At 31.2% G+C, this 23,451-nt stretch overlaps 2 protein-coding genes and 1 long non-coding RNA gene across 3 annotated transcripts in view; 2 read left to right on the top strand and 1 right to left on the bottom strand.

Moving 5' to 3' along the window:
- Window positions 1–5,701, top strand: part of LOC145323043 (calcium-activated chloride channel regulator 2-like) — a 116,495-nt gene extending 110,794 nt beyond the window's left edge. The window contains exons 21-24 of the mRNA XM_080165432.1: window positions 1,304–1,414; window positions 1,810–2,063; window positions 4,643–4,917; window positions 5,304–5,701. Coding sequence (XP_080021558.1) covers window positions 1,304–1,414; window positions 1,810–2,063; window positions 4,643–4,917; window positions 5,304–5,410 — 747 coding nt within the window. The 3' untranslated portion in view covers window positions 5,411–5,701. The remainder of the gene's footprint in view (window positions 1–1,303; window positions 1,415–1,809; window positions 2,064–4,642; window positions 4,918–5,303) is intronic.
- Window positions 5,702–9,808: 4,107 nt separating this feature from the next.
- Window positions 9,809–10,140, top strand: LOC145323063 (uncharacterized). Its single transcript, XR_013880862.1, has 2 exons — window positions 9,809–9,934; window positions 10,061–10,140. It is a non-coding gene; the product is annotated as an uncharacterized LOC145323063 (long non-coding RNA).
- Window positions 10,141–11,147: 1,007 nt separating this feature from the next.
- LOC145322937 (glyoxal reductase-like) lies at window positions 11,148–17,349 on the bottom strand. The gene is made up of 12 exons (XM_080165336.1): window positions 17,206–17,349; window positions 16,671–16,729; window positions 15,833–15,887; window positions 15,631–15,710; window positions 15,200–15,288; window positions 14,643–14,786; window positions 13,394–13,481; window positions 12,987–13,058; window positions 12,646–12,735; window positions 12,087–12,143; window positions 11,580–11,642; window positions 11,148–11,303 (listed from the first exon to the last, which is right to left on the bottom strand). The coding sequence occupies exons 1-12, from the start codon at window positions 17,267–17,269 to the stop codon at window positions 11,244–11,246; spliced, it is 921 nt and encodes a 306-aa protein (XP_080021462.1). The 5' UTR covers window positions 17,270–17,349; the 3' UTR covers window positions 11,148–11,243.
- Between the last annotated feature and the right edge of the window lie 6,102 nt (window positions 17,350–23,451).

The following is a 23,451-nucleotide window of genomic DNA, read 5'->3' as shown; positions in this document are numbered from 1 at the left end:
TAAAATGTGATTTCTCTTGGGAGGGTGGTGGTATCCTCCCCGAAAATAGTTCCTTTCCAGAACAAGCTAGATTCTAAAGGAGAACCATATCGGTTCAGTAATCATTGTGATACTCTGGGGCACACAGAAAGACAAACAGACATCTTAGATTGTCTAAAGAAAATACAGATTTTGCCAATATAATCTTCCTCTTTTTATTTTTGATAACAATAATTTTAAAACTATTTTAAAATTTCTTTTGATTTATTAGCAAATGATCTGATCCCCCTTCTAACCTCTAGATAAATAAATTATAGTTGTGACTTGATAATTGAGTAAACAAGAACAAATATAAACATTGGTAGTAACGCATCGTAGCAATTTACAGGCAACCCCTTAATTAAAAAATTGAATTTAAAGAAAAAGTATGAAATTTCCAAATGTTATTGTTAGGTATATATTAGGATTAGAATGCTTCAAGTTTTGGCAGATATTGTCATTAAATCAAAGAAAACTGAGCTATTATTTTTTTTAAATCCATTAAAATACCTAAGATATACAGTCAATTTTCTTATGATATCTTGGCTTACTTAAATACGTACTGATAAACCCGAGTTATTAAAAAGCTTTGCTCCTTATAAATTGATATGATAAGATCAGTAAGCATGGAAGAAAAATAGTGTGAATCATATGAACCATGCTATTATAGCTTCAAAACATATAGCATCAAAAATTACTTTTGGAACAATAATTATTATTTATTAAATTCTAATTTACTTTTCAATTTTTAAAAAGTATAAATCACTAGGTAGCGGCTGTGCCCCTAGCATCTAGGGGCTCTATATCAAAGGAAAATAGCATACATACTCGGACTTTTTATAAAAAAAAAAGTAGCCTAAAACCATCCTGAGATCTATAAGTAGTTTCACTGTAAAGGAGGACCATATCAGTTCAGCGGTTAGCGAGACCCTTCGCTACTGACAAAAAAGCTTACTACTCTTTATATTAGGATAGGGCTAATATATGAACATAAACAAGAATAACAATATCAGCGAAGCTCAAACTAGTCATACAGTCCTTCAAATGAATAAGTGGGAATTTCGTTTTTGATCAGACGATATAGAACTCAATTTATATTTGTCGCAAAACTGAGTATACTATTTATACCATTTTACCCAATCGTCCTAGGAATTTAGTTGTCAATAATAAAAGTTAATGAGATGATTCAATCATGTAAAAAATATTTTAATTATCTTAATGCAAGGTTTGAATACTATAGGACAGTTATATCAATCCCAAATTAATGTTGAATATTTTTTTTTAGGTTTCCAACACAAGTTTCGCGAACAACCTGACTCCAACTTACTGGAGTGCTTCCCAACTACTGGCTGAACATGAAATAAGGAAACACCAGGAACAACTAGAACAGATCCAGGTAAACAGTTTTCTATTTATTAACTGAACAATACCCTATTAATTTTTAGGTCAATATTATAGTGTTTTGGTTATGTTATTTTTCAAAAATCTAAACAACGTTACAAAAATTGTAGTCTTAGTACTGTAAAATTAGACGAAAATTAAAGGTATTCATAATACCTAAGTCAGAATATTATACCTTTGTCTTCTATTCTGCTTTCACCTACCTATATTGTTGAATACTTTTTTAATTGGTAATAAAGACAGTTTATAGTTTAGGTCAGGTAAGCTTAGGTTATATTTGGTACTGGATAGTCCCGCTCAACAGACACTTTGCACCGATTTTAACATATATGAAGGTTTTTTTCAGTTACAATATTATAAGTATAATCCTATTAAAATCTTTTTTTAAAGGCCCAACAGCAGCAGCACCAGAACCTGCGCCACTCCACCAACCACAACGGTCACGCAAACCACGACCTGAGCCGGACCAACGAGGGGCTGTGGGTAGAGCCGGAGGACTACATGACCCGGATTCCGGGCGGCTACGCCGACTATTCCGGTCATCCGAGCGGCGGAAACGAGTTTGATTATCCGGATGTGGTGAACTATCATCCTGGCAATAATTATTCTGTTCAGGATGTTCACATGGCTAGTGATAGAAACAGGTAAATGTTTTTTATTTATTTACTAAACACAGTGTAGAAAAGGTTAGAATAATCATCTATTAAGACAGTTTCTGCGGATAGTAAAATTTAAAAATATAAGAATAATTTTAGTTTGGTGGACCATATGAGTCTGGGGTCAACAGAACTGGTGTTAATATTGTGATTTTGATATTTATTATCCGTATAAAATTGTCTATAATACTTTATGATACATCAATTTTTAGAAAGGCTCTGAACCGGTTCTTATCCAACGGATATAATTTAACGGTTTCGAAGCCACACTGGAAATATGATTATCAAGAACGTCATAAGTAAAGGATGTGCAGATTTTTTTAAGAGCGAAGATTAAAATACTGCTCTCAAGAAGATCCAAAGTATATAAATAACAAAGACTTTTCAAACTCAATAATACCATTGCGCTGAAAATTGTAAAAGTAATTTTTGAAAATACAAAAGCTCTATTTTTGTACACAGCTATCTAAAGTGTTTATTTCAGTTAGGGAGTTGAATCCATTTTTATAGAAGCAGAAATATAATCTATGATTATGGTTTGGACCCTCTAAAACTGTAATCTACCCTTCCACTTTCCCCTCTTTTGGTGAAGATATCTTCAACGCCGATACGATTTTTGAAATATAAGATTCCACTTTTGTCTCTCTTGTTGAAGATATCTTCACCAAGAGAGGGGAAAGTGGAAAGGTAGATTACAGTTTTAGAGGGTCCAAACCATAATCATAGATTATATTTCTGCTTCTATAAAAATGGATTCAACTCCCTAACTGTATTTATTTTGGATTTATGACTTTATATTGGTCTGGGGATTATTGATAATCCAATGAATCAACTTTACCCAAAATTACAACTACTAATTTCATTTGTGTAGCTTGCATATTTTTTGGGGAAAATTATTTTTTACTTTCTTTATATTTCCCTGTATCCCTGATTACCTAGTGGTAAACTCTTTACATAGTTAACCAAGATCTGTATTGTTTTTAGTAAATTTATGCCTCATAATGGCTAAATTTACGACATGGATGAGTTTCGCTTTTACACAATATTAAAGGTTGGACGTTCACTAACTGCACTGAAAGAGGAATCATTAAATTGGCCTTAAGATACTTTTTTAAATTATATTTTTTTGTCCAAAAGATATCTCCTTACCTCCATTTTTATGCGAAAAATAGTTTTTACATATTAATATACTTAATACTTTTATTTTTCACTAAAGTCTACGCCTCTTCAGGCCTGTATGGGCACTTGTGCGATTTTTCTAGGGAGGGTAGATAAACCCTCCCCTAAATCAGTTATAAACCATTCCTGGATCTTAAATAAGATTCATTGTAAAGGAGAATCATATCGTAGGTTTTATTGTTAGCGAGATAATAAGCTACAGACAAACATCCTGTTACTTTTATATAATGATTCTTTTAACAAATAGAATCTTCTTTTATTGTAGCTGCGCTATGAATGAAATTATCCTTGATTTTATAAGTTAGTAGCAGATAAACTTATAAACAACCCAATTTAATTATCATTTTATCCCTTTATATTAATGCATCTTTGGCCTATTTTATTAATTTTAACGTGCACCATTTAAATGTTAAATTTAGCCATCAATATGCACAAATGATAAGCTTAAATAGAATTGTTAATTGCAAACAAACAAATCTTTGCTGACGTATGCTTATTTATTTAACAGAAGATTAAGATTTTAACAAAATAAGATTGAATACTTAGAAACCTGGCTGTATGTGTGTCTCTTAAGATCTCGAATTGTTTTTAAAGTATTAGCGCAGCATGCAAAAATGCGAAAAATATTAAATAATTATTTTTTAGAAATTTGTATTTGGTAACAATCCACTTACATTTCAAAATTTATTCAAAAGAAAAATAGCATAAAACCATACCAAAACTTATTTATAAAAATAAAACAGACTAAAACGATCTTAGAACCGAAATTAGGCTTCACTGTGAAGGAGAACTATATCGGTTCACAGGGGTTAGCGAGATTATTCAATATTCACAAAAAAGCTTACTTATTTATATGATAGGATTTTTAAATAAAAATACTTTATTACCAACAACCATGACTTAAGAATTTTCTACGCTACCGAAAATATATCCATCGTGCATCCATGAAGTTAATAATGCTCGTATTTATGCCTAGATAATAACTTTAATAACCACTTTTTCACAATATATTCGCAATTATACCAACTATCTATCTTCATAAGTTTTCATCGTGGCTGTGTCTGGTTGGAAACTATGATTAATGGACTTGAAGATTTCTTTTAATTTGGTTTAAGATGGATTTTAAGAATATTTTCTAACAGCGCAGCTTCTCTACAATTTTTTCTACGTCAGTTCATTTTTAACAGATTAATATTTCACATACATCAGTCATAATTATCCGCCCTGGTCAAAAAGGAATGTCGAGCAGACGAAGGGATTTGTTTATATTTAGTTAACTTCTAACGCAATCTGATGAAATTTTTGACCAGTAGAAGTAAAGCTTGTTCCTAAATTAACTTATTTTGTGGATGAAATGAGATCTTAATGATTTTTTTTTTTTTTTTCAGACATTACTCCACCAACGGCCCTCCCGGATTTTCCTACCGTCCCGAGTACGCCATCCACAATGATTACAGTGACTACGGCGGTATACACAGCGACTATGATACCGGACCGATACACAATGACTATGGCATAACTGCGGTCGGCGGTGAGCTGCCGCCGGGCGTAGTGGCGGCTCCCGGTGACTCCGCCGGTAGCAGCGGTATCCGAGACTATGATTCAGTGCTCAATAAGTCCAGCCAAAGATTAATGAATAGTGATGTGTCTTCTTCCACTTTAGGTAATTATTAATATTACTCGAATAGCATACAATAATGATACTGATTTTGGTTATCAAAAGATTAGGGAAAGGTACAGATCTATAGATGCATATACAGATAACTACCTCCCCCATTTTTTTCAATGACTTACGACTGCTAGCAAATTGTTTTCTGCTAATTGGCTGCAGATAATATTCCCGTTACCAATGGTTGATTTTCAAAGACCCAATTGAGAGTCGGCACAAGGTCATTGTGATAGGGAAATACAGTTTTTAAACTTTTTCTCCCTCTAGTGTTTTACTCTAATGGGAAGGGCATGCAAATGGTTTAAAATCATTCCTAAACTTAAATCTAAAATTGTCTATCTAATTTTATGTTTTTTATACATATTTTTTTTCTATTTTAGGCATGGCCAACCCTAGTTTACTTGGTTCCCAACTCTCCTTGTACAGTGGTGTACCTGGAGGCTCCAGAAACAGTCAATCAAAGAACAGAAATATCACTCAAGTTTAACCAATAGCATGGAGTAGCTATGCTACTTTTGAGATAAAATTATTATTACCAAAACATGGTTATTCTTAGTTTATTTGAAAATTTATATGAATTAAATTTCTGAAAATTTATAGTTTAATTAATTGTAACATCATAATAAGTTGCTCATTATATGTATGTTCATAATATTAGAATTTCTATGAAATTACTCACTTAAATTCAATCTTTATTATTTTTAGTTTCATTATAATTTGAATAAATTGTTTAATTTAAGTGTTCTCTATATTGTAAAGCTTTAGTATAATTGTTTAATAGTTATTTATCATATTTTCGTAATATTGTGAATGCTAGAAAGGATATTAAAATTATTTCAACAATTTTGGTCATGTGATCAAAATTTAAATTTTCCTTCTACTATTGCCCCCTCTGGGGGCGAAGTAGGTGGAAATTTAAATTTTTGTCACTTGACCTTAATATTGGTGAAATAATTTTGAATGACCTTTCTTGTATAAGCAATATTAATAAAATATAATACTTGGTTTTGTCTCATTCTCTATCTTTTTCTTAAATTCAAAAAAGTCTATCAAAAAATTTACATCATCTAAGTGTGAACAATAAATATCTCTGTCTATTTTTCTCTATATTTCTTCCCCCTTCCCCCTCCCTCACTTTTTTGTCTATTTCCTTCTCTCTCTCCTCCTCTTTTGTACGTTCATTTATACAATAGAGATAACCTAGAGACAGCACAAGGGAATTTTGTTTACATTATGTATCAGCTATAAATTGTTGAATATCTTAGGTTAAAGCTTTCCTTGGGTGAAATATTTGAAGAAAATATTTCTTCCATCATATAATGTGAAGCGTATGACACAACATATAATAAGTTAGTTATAAATAATTTAATTTCTTATAATAAAGTTATCTTTCTAAAAATTATATAATTGCAAAATTTAGTTGCAAATAATGTTGCCTATAGGGCTGTATTTCATATACAACAAAAAGTGAACAAAGTTTTCTTTTTAAGAAAAAAATGGGGTCAGATTGACCATCTATGTCTAATGTTTATACCCACATCAAATATTAAATTATAACAATGTACAGTAGAGTGGATCAATTTTGGACATTGAATTTGTAATCAACATCTACAGTTTAAACGTCATATAAGAAACCTAAATATAAAAAATTGATTTTGTCCTTGAGGGGAAATGGGGGGAAGGTGTTTCCATGCATTAAAAATTTTAGAAGTTTATTCTGGAGGTGCAACTTTTTTTCTTTCAAAGTATTGCTTTATGCATCTTTTTGAATTTGTCTTGTTGATTAATCTAAGAATATCAAATTGGTTTTAAAAAATATTCATCCAAGCATGAAAAATCTTAAATTAAATGTAAAATCTCTTGGTTTTTAAATTTATTTATGGATTTTTCTTGCTAGGATCAATAGTTTTAAAAACAGATTTTTTATTCTTATTCTACTCTTCAAGATAAAATTGGGAAGGTGCATAAAGCTATACTTTGAAAGAAAAATAATTGCCCCCCCCTCAAAAAAAAAAAAAAATTCTCCCCACAAGTGTCTTTCTAAAAGTTTACATGCATCAGCGAGCCTCCCCATTATTCAAAATATTTTCTTCTCATTTTTTGGTCTCTTATATGATGTTCAGACAGAAAGTGTATGTAGCACATTTAAAATTAGAAAATCATTGAAAATCAAGCCACTCTAATGTACAGCATTTATTTCTTCAATTCCACAGTACAAAATTATTCCTGTATTTAAATTTAACATATCATATAGGAAAAAATATTCTTGTATTTAAAATTTAAAATCATGTTGGAATTTTTTTTACAATTTTTAAATTTTTTAATAATGTACAGCAAATTATTTCCTTTTTATCTCATGTTTTGAAATTTATAAGATAGTTAGAATAAATTACAGAAATAATGAAAGATTTAAAGAAGAGAGCGTCAGGGGGGGGGTCGAGGGGGGTTTCCCCCCTCAGGAGAGGGGGGGTTGAGGGGGGTCTCCCCCCTCAGAAAAAGCTTGGGCTTAAATCTTCAACAAATAAAGAAAACAAAATTATTTTAAAAATTTCTTTTTTATGTTAAATATTATTATTTTTGTGACACTTGATTTTGAATGACAAAAAATGTTGAAATAAATATTACCCACTGTATGAAATGTTAAATTAGAAATCAATAATGATGTTGGAAAATTTATTCTCATTTTATACTCTGAAAAAAAGAATTGACAAAAAATAATAATTTTTATTCCAAACTTTTAAAACAGCATGCCTCTTTCTTATTGGTTGACACTCGAATTAAAATAAAATAATGAATATTATTTCAAGACCAGAAATAAATTTGAAATAAATAATTTTCTTTCCCCTATATTTTTTATTCCAAAATGCCAAGAATTAATTTTGAAATAAAATAATTTTCTTTCCAATATTTTTATTCCTTTTTCTTATTGGACGTCATTTTGTGTCCAATGAGAGACTAGTGTTTAAATATTTTAAAGCTTATTACAGCATTTATTTTGAATATGAGAATAGCAACATTCTCACATTAAATGTGATAAAATTAATTACAAAAGTGCACTTGATAATGAATACAAAAATCCTCGATTTTTTTATATTAAATAAACCTGAAGTGCTAAAATAATACAATACGTCCATTTTTACTCCTTTATAATTGTGATTTTTATGTGTAATATGTGATCTTAGTCCAATCACTTTAATATGTATTTACCAATGTATTTTTTACTTGGCATTTAAGTAATCAGTGATGTAGGATCAATAGGAAGATTTATACAGGTTTCTACCTTAAATAGATTTTTACAGCTGTAACCAACAGCTAAATTAATCAAAAACATTATTTCAGCTGTTTTTGGGAGTCTTTCTTAGTAGTAAAGACGACCTTTTTATCTGCCCCCTGAGATTTTATTTTTTCTATTGATCTATTCCTACATCCCTGTAGTAAATTGAAAACATTTGCTTGTATATTTTTAATCAATTTCTAATTTTCTAAATGTCCAATAATTTTCTTCTTTTTACATTGATTAATTTCCTATTAATTTTGTAATTTAATTGTAGTCTGAAAAATGATAAAATCATTTGAAGCGAGCTTTCATAGATTTGAATTTGTCAGAACTCAAATCTTTATCAAGTATCGACCTTGTATCACAATGCTATGTTTATATTGCACTATCGTTATCATTTATTAGCTCGTTAATTGTGTTAAAAATAATTCAATTTAATGTAAAATACCCTTTTGCTGTTTAATTTTTAAAAGGGAGGTGATAATTGAAAAGACCTCGTAATTTAAGTATAGTGGAAACTTCACAGAAGCTAAGAAACACCTAAATTACGAGATCTATTTTTTCATTACTTCCCCCCTTTTTATGAAAGAATATTAATTTTATATGCACGAGCTTTTATCTAGTCTTGCGACCACTCAATAAGTTTAATTATAATAATGCACATGTAAATATTTCAAGTATGGCCACCTTGCAATGACTATAAAAAGTTCTAAAATTCATGGTGAAAAAATGGTAACATTTTTAAAAGAGATATCTCCAATATTAAATTAAGTCTAGCAACAAAGCTTAATAAACCATATAATTTTTAAAAGCGAAGCTTTTCTATAATTAGGGTCGGTCCGTCCGTCCGTCCGTACGTCCGTACGTCCGTACGTCCGTAACGGATAGCTTTTTTCGTTAATTTAGGCATGTTAGAATTGTCCTATCGATTTCAAATTTTGCATGGTGATTCCTTTAATAGTTAGGTACGATTTAGAAAGCGTAGCAACTCTATAATCATCACCGAAATGTCCGTACGTCCATTTTAAACATGTTGATTTTTTTTTCTTTTTTAAATAGCTTTTTTCGTTAATTTAGGCATGTTAGAATTGTCCTATCGATTTCAAATTTTGCATGGTGATTCCTGTAATAGTTAGATACGAGTTAGAAAGCGTAGCAACTCTATAATCATTACCAGAATGTCCGTACGTCCATTTTAAACATGTTGATTTTTTTTTCATTTTTAACAACAAATTTGTAAGTGACCTAATTATCCGATTAGTCTGATTTTTGGTATACTGATTCCTTGGACAACAAAGTACAATGTTATAAGCGAAGCAACTCTATAATCAAGTCCTAAAAATGTAAGTATGTCCATAATCATTATCCTGTATCAAGCAGTTTTTCAACAAATTTACTTACAATTTTGCTTTGACTCTTATACATTCACATTCTGATTATTCAGTTCTGACATTATACAAGTGTTAATGTCCGTTTGTCCTACCGTTTCAGAGCTTCGCTTTTATGGATGTTGTCATCCTTGTTTCTTTCAAAATTAAGAAAGCTTTAATAATTTTGTTGTAACAAGAGTACAAAGAAAATGGTATAAATGCTTCGAATTTGGAAATTGTTTGTACTGACTTAATTTATTTGAATTCTTTTTTTCAATTTTCTTTTATCTCTGTTACCCTTTATAATATTTCAAAAATTTACTAAACTTTAATCTATCTGCTAAAATCAACTCTTTGGTGTAAGGTTTGTTTCTTTCTCCATTATTTCTAAATTAGTTAAGCAATGAATTTTATTTTATTTTAAGTTTTATTCAAGTTCTTAGAGAATCCAATCTTACACTTCCTTTTATTATTTGCATTTATTATTTAGTCTTCGCATATGTAATAGTATGTATTATGTATGTTATACCAAAGATTATTCAGTTTTAAATAAATGTTGTTTATTATCTAGCTATACTTATGTTTTGTTAGTTTAGTTATAAAGTTGAAGCTACTCAGTTTGTTAGTAGATTCAGTAGAAGTTAAATTTTGTCGTTTTTCTATTGTTGTTGTTGTAGCCATGATTCTCTGAAGTTAGGATTCAGATGCTTATGGAGACTGGAAGTGAGAATCCTTTGACCAATCTTAGATTGGTAAGCTTCGCGCACAGCTGATTGTATTCTATGTTACATTACAAGCTGACCCGCAATTCTCGTGGAAGCTACTCAATTATTAAATCACCCTAGCCTAGAGTTTTGGCAGGTGTTCCATATTAAGCCACCCTAATTAACGGCACTCTCATACGAGGAGCATGGAAGAGGGAAAGCATGGTTAGAGCTGCTTGATTTGTAGAATCCTAATTTTTTACAAATCTCCCCCCTTACAACCCTAGGGCATCTTAGGGAAGGTTGCGTGATCATAATCTGACAAATTGCGACATCATTTGTCAACCAAGTGCAAAGTCTATATGGGGACTTGAACTCTGTTTCTCCCAACCACAGCGTAGTGCGCTAACCACTACACTATGGGACACCCTTGTTTTTCTATTAGCCAACTCTCTTGACAATCTGTAGTAAGCCACTTAAACAAGCCGTCAAATTTAGCTGCAAGATAAATAGCTGCACCAAACTTACCTCTTGATTTCACTAAATGATTAAGCCTCGGATAATTAGACGCTATTTTTTATTATATTCTCAAAATAACTCGAAACAAAAATATCTTACACAGCCATCACACGTACTCAAAAATACTATAAAGCTAAATTATACTAATAACGAAATTAATTCGAAAAAAATCACGAAACTTATACGTGTTTTTCAGCTGTCGTTGGGAGGCAACACATCGTAAAATTGACGACCTCTCCATTTGCCCCCCAAATATTATTTTAGAGTTTCTTTGCTTGTTGGTTATACCTTATACCTGTTAGAAAGCTCCAAAATCAATTGTTGAATAGGTGGAAGAAGTGAAAACTATTGACATTTTTTTAAAGGAAATTTAAAGCTTTTATTTATAACATAAAAAATCGTTCTACATGATTTAGATCAATTAATTATAATTTTAATGATTATATTTTTTCAAGGAAATCTAGCTGGATCACCAAACCTCCTCTCATTCTTGTTCAAAGAAGTAATTTCCTAAACAAATAGTTTTATTGTGTTGAATTTATCTTATCACTTTTAAACAAACTCTATTACTTTTTAGAGTTAAACATATGAACACAATCCTTAACATATTTACTTTGGTAAAAAATAAATGAAGCTATAAATACTTCTTAAATAAGTATCTTAATTAGTTTTGCCCGGAAAACCATAAATAGATCGCCCCAAATTTGTCCTAAGAAATTTAAAAATGTAGAAATTATGTTACTATATAAGTTTTTATTCTTGTATAAATGCCCACATCATACATACCTCCATTTCTTGATTGGTCAGGCTGAAGTCGAAATAGTCGAGATTTTCTTTCATTCTTGCAGTCTGAAATTCAAAGTTCTTAAATTTGTCTTTTTTGCAATGTAAATATAAATTATCTTTATATTTTTTTTGCATTATAAACGCCCTAGTAAGATAATGCTTCTTATATAAACTTAATTTGTAACTATTTGCTTTTTGATATTTCGTAACTTTATTTTTGATAATTTTGTATCATGCTGAAGGATAAAAAATATTATCTTAATTGTCTCGTGTCTTATAAAAAAACTCTGGATTTTTAGAACAAAGGTATTGATAAATATAGCATAAAATTCTGTTTTTCTAAAAAATAGATGTATTAGATATCATCTAAAATTCAAGTTTAACAAAGACAATATTTGAATGAAGAGCTTTCAAAAGAAAAAGTCTAGGAATGCAGGTATTTAGGTCTTATTGCCAATATATAGCAATTAAGTTTTTATATACAAAACTTTTAATATTTAGAACTACCTTTTCTGTTTTGTTGACAGTTGGAATTCCCAGTTGCCAGGCCCATCTTAAAGCCACCTAAAAAAATGAAAATGAAGAATTTTCTCAATGTTGAGTTGAGTTTATCATAGGCTTGCAGAATGGAGTTGCAGGGGGGTATCAAAACCTCCATCATATTGAAATTTTGTAGGCCCCTACTTAAGCATAACTTTGACCCAATAAGATTTACATCACTCTGATAATAAAATGTGCACGCCAATGGAGTTAACCCAATACTAATTGATTTAATGAAGCGCAAGTATTAACTTCGGTAAGGGTTAGCACTTCTCAGACCTAATTACTGTTAAGATCAGGCCTAGCTATTCTAACAACAAATTCTACAAAAAATGACGAAACCTTTAAGTAAGGTGAAAGTATATCCTTTTCTTATGTAATTGAAGAGGGGTGGGTAAAAAGAGGAGGAAAAGGGGAAGGGGGTTTTAAAATTGTTTGTCAGAATCACATTTCCTTTTCTCTGTTTAAGATATCCAATAAGTCAAGCAAACAATTTAAATGAACAAAGGGTTTATATTTATTTTACCTGAGCTGGGGTTTTATTGTACTTCTGGGCAACTCTCTTCATAACTTCATCCTCCATCAATGTTTTTCCATTTCCAAGTGGGGCAAACGCCTTAATTTTTATTGTAAAAAGATCCTGTAATAAGATTTGGCAAGATGGTGTATACAATCTCCTTGGAAAATTATGGAGGTGGATACACCTGCTTAGGGGTAAACCCCCTCCCTTGACAGTGATTTATACCACTCTCCTCGAAATTAAGTTAAATTGGTTTAAGAGGTTTATACATTGTTTTTTTAAAGTTATCCAGAGTTCTGTAAATCCATTGAATTATTTACTAAGTTTACAAATGAAACATAAATAACCTGAATGAGAATTTTGTTTTCCTTGCAGTATTCGTACAAGGGCGTGTCAACCATGTATGGATTATACTCAACCTTTAAAATTAAAAACAAAAAATTACTTGAACTGGTCTAATAATTTAATATGTCTTTGTTTCTTGAATAGTTACTATTGGTTTTTCTTTGTATTTGTATATGTAGTTATTTGGTCAAATTATATAAAATTTCATAGGCAAGCATAGAAGTTGGAGTTTGTAAGTCTTTGTCTTAGTAGGTCTAAGGAAACAATTAATCCTAAACTAGTCTAGAAAATTTTATAGAAATAGGCCTAATGTTAATATAATGCAAAAAGCCACTATTTTTTGTTCTATTTTTTTGTGCATTCAAATTTGAGTTGCATAATGAAACAGCTAAAGAAAGAGTTTGTTTACCTGATTCACAGCAGGTACAATTGTCACTTCTTCATGCTTGAGCAGATTTTTCAAATGGGTTACAGTGTAGTTAGACACTCCAATATCCCTAAAATATGTATATAGCAAAAATCAGCGACTATTGACTTGAAGCTTCTCTGTAAAACTTAGTCAGAGATATACAACTCTGTGTATGTAATTATAATGTCATTAAAATATAGAAATGTCGTCAATATGTCAGTCTTGATCATTTCTTTACAATTTCATATAGTCAACGTCATGAATTTATTAAGTGGAAGGTAGGGACATTTGACTTTAAATTTCACTAGAACCCAAAGTTTTATAACCACCTTATCTTATTCATTGGGTGAAATCTTTGGGTACTTTATATGGATTGGTTCCAAACAAGAAGTGTTCAACTTTTTAAACAATAAGTTTAATCTATACTAAGAGAATGTATATCAATTTATTGGCCATTGTATTGTCACCCTGATTTTATTAGAATAACAGAATGTTCACATTTGAAAGGGTTTAATGAGATAAGTTCAAAATATGAAAATTATATAATAATTCAGGTGATAAAATTTTAATGCATTATATTTACATAGATTATACTTCTACATATTTAATAAGATAAAACATAAGGAAAATAAACAATCAGACACGTTTTTACAAAAAAAAAAGGTACATAACTTGATTATATAATTTGTCTCTCAGCAGAGGCGTGCAGAAATAGGGGTGTAGGGGGTGGGGGATTGTCAGTTTACTAGTAAAAGTAGGCATTTTGCACTTTTGAGTATGGTGAATAAGTATATGGACAAATTGGGGATGTATAACACCCCCCCCCCCCTAAACCCGAAATAAAATTACATCTCTTTCACAGTATTATTACACCCTTTTAAAGCTTACACCCTCTACCCCACTTCAATCCGTTTTTAATTTTAGGAGATGTCAAAATTAACGGGTGCGTGACCTACTGGCAAAACCAGTGCACGCCACTGTCTCTCAGTCACAAAATAAAGATGTAAATCAATTGTAGATTTGACTAATATTTTTATTTGAATACGGGAAAACAAAAGTAAAATTTGGATTTTAGGATTTGGAAGCTGCAACTTTTCTTTTCTAGCCATTTAAAAATATATAATGAACCTCAACTGCATGCAGTCAAGCTTTTTTAATCAAATATGCAGTCATGCAACCCTGAAAGTAAGCAACTGTCTGGCAATGATGTTTATTATTTTTAAAGACAAAGCATCTAAAAAATATATACCTGACCAGACCCTTCTGTACACAGACCTGGAGGCCCAGCCATGCCTGCAGCCTAGCACCATTCATCACCTCCTGGTTGGAACAATCTGGAAGATTCTTTATCTCTTCCTCAGTCTTTAGTCCCAATCTTCTTAGCATGTCATACCTGAATACAATTTTTTAAATAGGATCATAAATATAAACAGGCGTGTGAATTGTATTTTTAGAGGATTTGATCTACAATCTAACTAATCCAACTCAATTTTAATCCCCCCCCCCAAAAAAAAAAAACGCCATAGTAATAGTACTTTTTACTTGCAAATCATAAAATCATAATAAAAAATGTAATTGCTATATGTTAAAAAGAAAGTGGTTATAATGTTCCATATTTAACCCGGCCTGAGGTTACATAAATTTTTAGATATGCACTATAAATACAACCAAGTTATACAAGTTATAATCCAACCTATTCTATACTAAATATAGAGATGCTACACTACCTAGGTGCTGGTGTATGTATAAGAACAAGGTCTAAATAATCCAACCTATTCTATACTAAATATAGAGATGCTACACTACCTAGGTGCTGGTGTATGTATAAGAACAAGGTCTAAATAATCCAATTGCAGCTTAGCCAAAGATTCTCTTACACTTTCCACAATGCTATCCTAAAATAATATATATGTAGTGTAGATATATAAATGTAAATAATATATCATCACCCACTTGTCGCGTAATTTACATGACTAAGACGATTAAATGCACAATAATGCTGAGAGATATCTTGAATTTTTAAAAATACAAAGAACAACTGACAAATGAGGATAAAAAGGTAATTTTCGTTCTTTCGTGAGCAAAATAAGAGTTATTTTCCCTGTCTAGAATCGATTTATTTAGGAGGGGGGAGGGGGTGGGAGCTAATCTCAAGCTGTGAATAAAATACTATCAATAAAATAGAAATGAAGAATATTATGAGCTTGGATACTTATGGATTCAATTAATTAACTTACCTTGTCCCACGCCCAATCTGGAGTTTTGCTTGTAATAAAAAGATCTTTTCTGTCCAAATTCAGCTCTTTAAGGCCCTTGCCTATTTAAAAATATCAATATCGATGTTCATGGAAGCTAATAAATGAAAACTTGACTTAGAATCTTATAAAATAAATTTATAAGTTGCCTACAAAATGTAATTTTTAATTTAATTAGTTTTACCTAGTCCAATTTCAGTTCCATAAATTGTAGCTGTATCAAAGCAACGAAATCCAGCCTTTCAAAAAACATTTACATGTAATAAAGAAGAAGAAAAAATTTGGCATGGAATGTCAAAGGATTAAAATAGAAGTCGGATAAAAAAGTAATAATGCAAACATATTTACAGTGCATTGCAAATATCTAAAAATTCTTTCTAAAATCAAATAGGACAAATTCCATAATAGTTATTTCTCGCATCGTATTATAAACAGCTTTCCGCGGATATAGAATGTACAATTATAAGATTAAAACCAGTTTTTTTAGCCCCGAGGAGCCGAAGGCACCGGCTAAAAAAACTGGTTTTAATGTTATGATTGTACATTTTAATATTCGTAGAAAGCTGGATATAATACGATGCTAGACATAGTTTTTTCGTATGGATGAGAACCGGTTCCTATCCACCGGATTCAAATAATTACGAGAAAATTTGTTAGGGATTGCCTAGGCTAGCCTAAAATTTGTATAGGATTTGCCCATTAAAAGATAAATAAGCGTTACAAACATCCACAGTTACATAATTTATACAGAAAGATTAGGGGAAATGGAGCTTTATATAACACGCTTTGCATGGTAATATTATTAAGGTCTAAGATTTCAAATAAACAAATGAAAAGATTCGAAGCATTTTGTAGTGCCTATAAAAAATGACGTTATAGAATACAAATAACCAACACTAGGCCGATACACAGACTAAATTAACAATGGCAGGTCATTATACATTTGAATTGACCAGTGGTAGGCCAGTATAACGTCATTTGTTATAGGCTCTATAAAAAGCTTCAGAAAGTTCAGCCAGTACCTTATATGCATCATTGATGTTTGAGGCCACATCATCTGGTCTGTTGAAAAATGAGGTTCCTAATTAATTAAAATAACATCATTTTTTATTGAAAGTGTTTGTGTTGTAAGATTGTATTTTAGTAATGCAAAAAGGTGACTTAAAAGAGAGGAGGAATAGTTATTTATCGCATAGTCTTATAGAAGCTCTCCATAGGTATTAAAATGAAAAATTATAAGATTAAATAATAAAAAGCCTTTAAAGCTCTGAAGGGCCGAAGGTATTAATGTTAGACATGATTTTCAAAAACACTGAAAACCATTTCTTTTCCAGAATATATTAATCGGTATCGAAGCCATACTGGAAAAAACGTTATGCAGCTATACGTTATAAGCTATAGTTTACAATTTCTACCTAACAATAATTACACTTAATGTCTGGTGTAAAGTGAAGCTAATAAATTAAGTCACCAAAGAGTTAGGCATTGGAAAGGTCTCACTTAAACAAGAAATATATCCCCTTTAAAATCTTTGCATGCTATCGGTTATATCTTTACCTGTCCCAAAGCTTATAGCTGGAATAGATCTTCCTGTGTTCATTTCAATCCCGGGAATAGCCATTTTAGGTTTTTTGGCAATTCTAAAACGATTATGTTCAACCAAAAAGTACTAAAAATAGATGTACAAAAATGACAAGAAAAGGACGTCACCGAAACTGTCCCAATTTTGTATAACTTTTGCGGAACAAGTTCCAATTACGTCATATTTTTCTTTCCCGAAAAAGGGAGGGGGGGAAGAAAATCTCTTCAAAAGAGATAGGGAAAACCCCCTTTTCTCCCATCTCTTTTTTCTTCCCCCCTTCCCTTTTTTTCTTTCCCCCTTCTCTTTTTCGGGAAAGAAAAATATGACGTAATTGGAACTTGTTCCGCAAAAGTTATACAAAATTGGGACAGTTTCGGTGACGTCCAAGAAAAGCATCTAAAAATTTAAAGTAGGAAATTGAATCGTAGATAGTATATCGATATTTTGATTTAATGCCCTATAACCGACATAAAGCATTGAAATTACATGTCGACATAGCGCCAACGGATTTGACTTAGAATAGGTAAGATTGGGGGGGGGGGGTGTAGCAAACTAAAAAATTGAATACTCCAAATAATAACCATAAGAAAATATGTTTTTAGTTCACATTTAACATAGTAGTATACACTAACAAATAATAAAATGTACTTTTATCTACAAAAACAAATATACGTAGTTTTTTATTGCTTAATAATTTTTAATCCATTAAAATGCAGTTATTTTAACAATATTTCTTTAAAAACATCACTAAAAGTAATTTTTTCTTTCATAGACAAAAAATTAACTGCTAAAATAAATTGTGGGAGTGTTAAACTTTTCACAACAAGTAGTTTTCACATAAAAGTGTTACTATACTAAAACAGGTTTGCATTGAGGATGGGTCCATAGAATTTTTGCACAGAACAGTAACATAACATGATATGCTTGAATCATTGTTTTTGTACTGTTATTACACAATTTAAGATATATTTAGAAACGGATTACACCGGTGTCCGCCTAAAATCTTCATAGATAAGCACTGTGGTGCCTTATGGAAATGGATATAGAATACGTGGATATATTGTCATTGGAAAATTTGTCGTCAACTTAAGATTCTTATATGGACTGCATTTATTGGTCAGTTTATTCATCCAGTCTGAGGGGAGTTAATGAGGTGAAGATAGTGAATGGGAGGGGGGTTTATCGTAATTTTAGCCAGCTGCGAGTATCACTTTATAAATGCACATGGAAATCTGGTGTAACATTCAAGTTATTATATGTCAAATGTCGAGGGTTTTATATATTGAAGAACAAGGAAAGTAATCTTCATAGTCAATACAACATTGTTTTAAATAAAATTTGCTACAATATTGTTATATAGAGGGACAAAGATTATGCATAAAATACAATATAATAAAAAGATGTAATAATATGCAAACTGTAATAAAGGTTTTTAATTTTAAGAGAACGGCCAAGAACGATAAAAAGTAATCTAATTTAAACTTTTATGTATTTATTCAATCACATTTAATTCACAAAGAAAGCATTTTTAGCATTCTTTGGTAAATTTTACTTTATTCAATTGGATGTTTAAAATCTGTCAAACAGGGATCAGCAGCCGTACAAATGAAGCTGCGGCAGGATACAGGTGTTACCCGCTGCCGTGGTTTAACAAATAGCGGCTCCGTTTGTCGTGTGTGAGGTGATGAGTTCAAATCTTGGCTGAGCAGATCGTCTTAACATCTTAGTTATCCTAGGTTGTTGGTCATGTGACGTTAAAGTGTAATTGGCAGCAGACTAGCCAGTATAAGGTAATTCATAGGTATGGTGCATGTTTCTTAGACAGAACGTGTTGAGGGGGAATTCAGAATAAAGTGGCTGATTGTCTACCTAAGCAACTAAGCATTCTAAGCATTTTGCATAAATGCGGTTGCGACTCCAGCTGAGGATTTTTTGTTGAATTAGTAGATCCTAAAATTAAAAGAAATTACGTAAAACTCATAACAACGGACGAACAAAAGCACTTTTTATTTAGAAAATTGCTTTCGAGCGTTAAAAAAAAGCTGAAAATAGTTTTGCCTAAAATAAGAAATAGTACTATCTAAATAATAAATCATTTTTTATTTAAGTATTAAATGTTTTGCTTATCTTTACAATATTTATTTATTTTAATTTTAAATAAATTTATAGCTTTGTTGATTTAACTCATCGTAAATTATAATAGCCTTATCTACACAAAAAAATCAAATTAATAAAAAAAATAATTTAATAGTTTTAAAATCACGAAACCTCGTTTGTTTCTTTGTTGTTAAATAGGAGCCCAGAATAGTTATTTCTCGCATCGTATTATAAACAGCTTTCCGCGGATATAGAATGTACAATTATAAGATTAAAAAAATTTTTTTTAGCCTCGAGTTGCTGAAGGCACCGGCTAAAAACTGTCTAAAACTGGTTTGAATCTTATGATTGTACATTTTTATATTCGTAGAAAGATGGATATAATACGATGCTGGACATAGTTTTTTCGTATGGACGAGAACCGGTTCCTATCCGCCGGATTCGAATGAATACGAGAAAATAACTTTTCCACACGTTCATCAAACGGATATTTGCAATTATAGAAAAGCTTTGCAATGCAATGCAACAAAAACGGAATTAATTTTATTTCAAAGATAATGACTTCACGAGAAAGGAGAACGCAATTACACAAAGATTAAACTACAAAACTTTTTATTATTTCATCAGGTGTACTGTGTCTTGTACAGTATAAACAAGGATAACAAAATCCATGAAAGCGAAGCTCTGAAACGGTAGGACAACAGAACATTAATACTTATATAGAGTCAGAACTAAATAAGCAGAATATAAGTTTTAAAGTATAAAAAATTGTAATTAAATTTGTATAAAACTGCTAAATGCAGGATACTTTTTATGGACATACTTTCATTTTTAGGACCTAATTATAGAGATTCTTCGCTTTTGACATTGTACCTAGTTGTAATAGGAATCGAATTCCTAAAATCAGAAGAATAGGAATTAAATCACATAAAAAGTTGTAAAGGGGTTAAAAATCGAATTTTAAAATGGATAGGACAATTTTAACTGTCTAAATTAACTAACAGAGCTAACCGTTCCGGACGTACGGACCGACCACATTTTCATGGAAAAGCTTCGCTTTCAAAAATATTTCGTAAGCAAACATAATCATAATTAAGGTCATATACAATATTTTTAGTGGAATGCATAATGCTTAATTTTATAGAGAATGCAAATCAGTAACCTGTTCATGTAAATAAATATGTATATCCCCCTGACCCCCATTGCTCATATACCCTAGAGGCTGTGGGCGAAGTTGTATTATAAGTTATTTATTATCATCCTTGAAGTACTTTTTTGTGCCCTTGATGTTAACCTAAGAAATTAGAAGGTCAAGCAAAAAGATAAAGAAATGTAACTAAATTAACAATACTAAACAAATCACTCCCTAATTATTACTCTGTGTAAATAAAAATCGTAATTTCTTAATATCAAAGTGATGCTCTGAACGGTGTGTACTTATCAATAGTTAGTTAATACCACGAGGCTTACAGCTGCCCAGCTTACATAAGCTATCCAATCACATTCAGCAGCTAAGCTACCCTTACCCGCAGCCCCCATCAGCTTTACTCAGCCAAAGCCATCATCAGCCACTCCAATCAACTGTTTGCAGCAGCTACCCTCTTCTATAGGCGAAAATCTTAAATTTAGCCGCTGACTAGCCCTGACATACATTATTACAATAACAGGTAGAGAGAAAAACAAAGTTAGTGTCTAAATGCCAACAACGTAAATTGATTTAACTGTCAAAATGTTGTCCTAATATCAAAATCAACTAATTTCCAAATTAAATGCATCATATAAAATGCATGATTAAATACTGTTACATGCATTTAAAAAGCTTATTGATAGTCTTACTTTGTGTATTGAGCAAAAAGAATCTGATTCAGGATTTACTTGGGCACCTTTAAAAATGAACCTGGAATTTGGTTATGGCCGCCAAGAGGATGGTTTTTTTCCTTGAAAAGTAAAAATTTGTGTAACTGTACCTTTTACACAACAAAAAATTTGACCCTCCTCCCTGCGGAATTGGGTTACTGTAGAAAAGTTGAAGTAAGAGTCAGTTGTCTATTTCAAAATTTGCTCTTTGTACTAAACATAAAAAATGTTGATTTATTGTATTTCTACTGAACAATTTTATAATCTGTATATTATAAAATTTCAATAGTACATCAAATTTATAATTCTGTTATTAAGATAATATAACATTAAAGTCATAATTAACTTCTTTCTTTACTAAAGATTATAGTCTTTATTTAAAGGGATTGGTTATTTTAGGTTAGGTTAGGTTATATTGGGTTAAGCCATTGGCCCTGCAGGGTTAGAGCCCACTGTATGGGCTAGAAAAAAACGAAGAATCGCTCCTTAAGGAGAGTTGCCACGAAATGGACTATACCCAAACAAATTGATGGTTCAACAAACTCTTTCATGAGCATGAATGTCAGTTTGTATCAAAGTCAAATCCCCTCTAGAAAAAAAGCAACCCTCCGCCCACCCCCCATTGTTTTAACTTTTTCTTTTTAGTAGCGAAGCTACTCTATAATTCACATTGTCCGTCCGTCCGTCCGTCAGTCAGTCCGTCAGTCCGTAACGCTATGGGGGAAATGGGATTTACTCAGCTCCTATAAAAGATAGAATTCTGAAATTTTTTGACAACATTCCCATCATTAAGGAGCACAATTAACTATGAAACATCACTGGCGGTCGGACGGCTTTTTAGCAGGTTTTAGGCTATTTTTAAATTTTCCACATTTTCCCCCATATCTTTGTTGTTTATGATCCGATTTTCAAAATTTTTTCAGTTAAAGATATCAAAATTAAATTTTCCGTCGTTTGGAGAAAACAATAATAACGGTCAGACTGCCTTTTTGCAGGTTTTTGGCTATTTTTACATTTTTTACATTTTCCACCATATCTTTGGTGTTTATGAACTGATTTTCAAAATTTTTTCATTTATAGATATCAAAATCAAATTTCCCGTCGTTTGAAGAAAACAACTATGAAGGTCACCCTTTTTGCAGGTTTTTGGCTATTTTATATTTTTTTACATTTTCCCCCATATCTTTGGCGTTTTTAGTCTAATTTTCAAAATTTTTTCAGTTAAAGATATCAAAATTAAATTTTCCGTCGTTTGGAGAAAACAATAATAACGGTCAGACTGCCTTTTTGCAGGTTTTTGGCTATTTTTACATTTTTTACATTTTCCACCATATCTTTGGTGTTTATGAACTGATTTTCAAAATTTTTTCATTTATAGATATCAAAATCAAATTTCCCGTCGTTTGAAGAAAACAACTATGAAGGTCACCCTTTTTGCAGGTTTTTGGCTATTTTATATTTTTTTACATTTTCCCCCATATCTTTGGCGTTTTTAGTCTAATTTTCAAATTTTTTTCAGTTAAAGATGTCAAAATTAAATTTCCCGTCGTTTGAAGAAAACAACAATAATGGTCAGACTGCCTTTTTGCAGGGTTTTTTTTAAATTTTTTACATTTTTCCCCATATATTTGGTGTTTATGATCCGATTTTCAAAATTTTTTCTGTTTTAGATATCAAAATTAAATTTCCCGTTGTTTGAAGAAAACAACCATGACGGTCATTCCCATCCACGAAATTTTGTGCTTCGCTACTTATGGATGTTGTCATCCTTGTTAAATTATAATTAAGGTTGCGTAGACGCTAGCAACCTAGTGACGTAAGAAGCCTGGGCTTAAAAAATATTTATGAGCTGTACACAATTGAAATAAACATAAGTACTTGTATAAATCCTGTGCTATAAAGATAAGTATAAAATTAGGTTAAAAACAATTATATACATACTAGAGGCTACGCCCCCTAGAAGCCTCTAGGAGCACTGGTAGGAGGGGGAAAAGTCAACCTCAACCCATTTCAAATTTGAGTTTCAAAAGAGTTAAAAAAAAATTTGGGGTGTAGGGGGGTGAAGACACCTGCCCAAAAAATAGTTGAAAACCTTCCCAGGACCTATAAGAAGCTTCACTGTAAAGAAGAACTATATCGGTTCAGCGGTTAGCGAGATCTTTAGGGATAGACAAAAAGCTTACTACTTTATATAATACTAGCGGCTTCGCCCCAAGCCTCTAGGGGCTTTGCCCCAAGAGGAAATTTAGTAGTTTTATGTGAACTAA

The sequence above is a fragment of the Acartia tonsa genome, chromosome 1 (assembly GCF_053477335.1).
Source record: "Acartia tonsa isolate MP-2025a chromosome 1, ASM5347733v1, whole genome shotgun sequence".
NCBI lineage: Eukaryota > Metazoa > Arthropoda > Copepoda > Calanoida > Acartiidae > Acartia > Acartia tonsa.
This window is presented reverse-complemented; position numbering and strand designations above follow the sequence as displayed.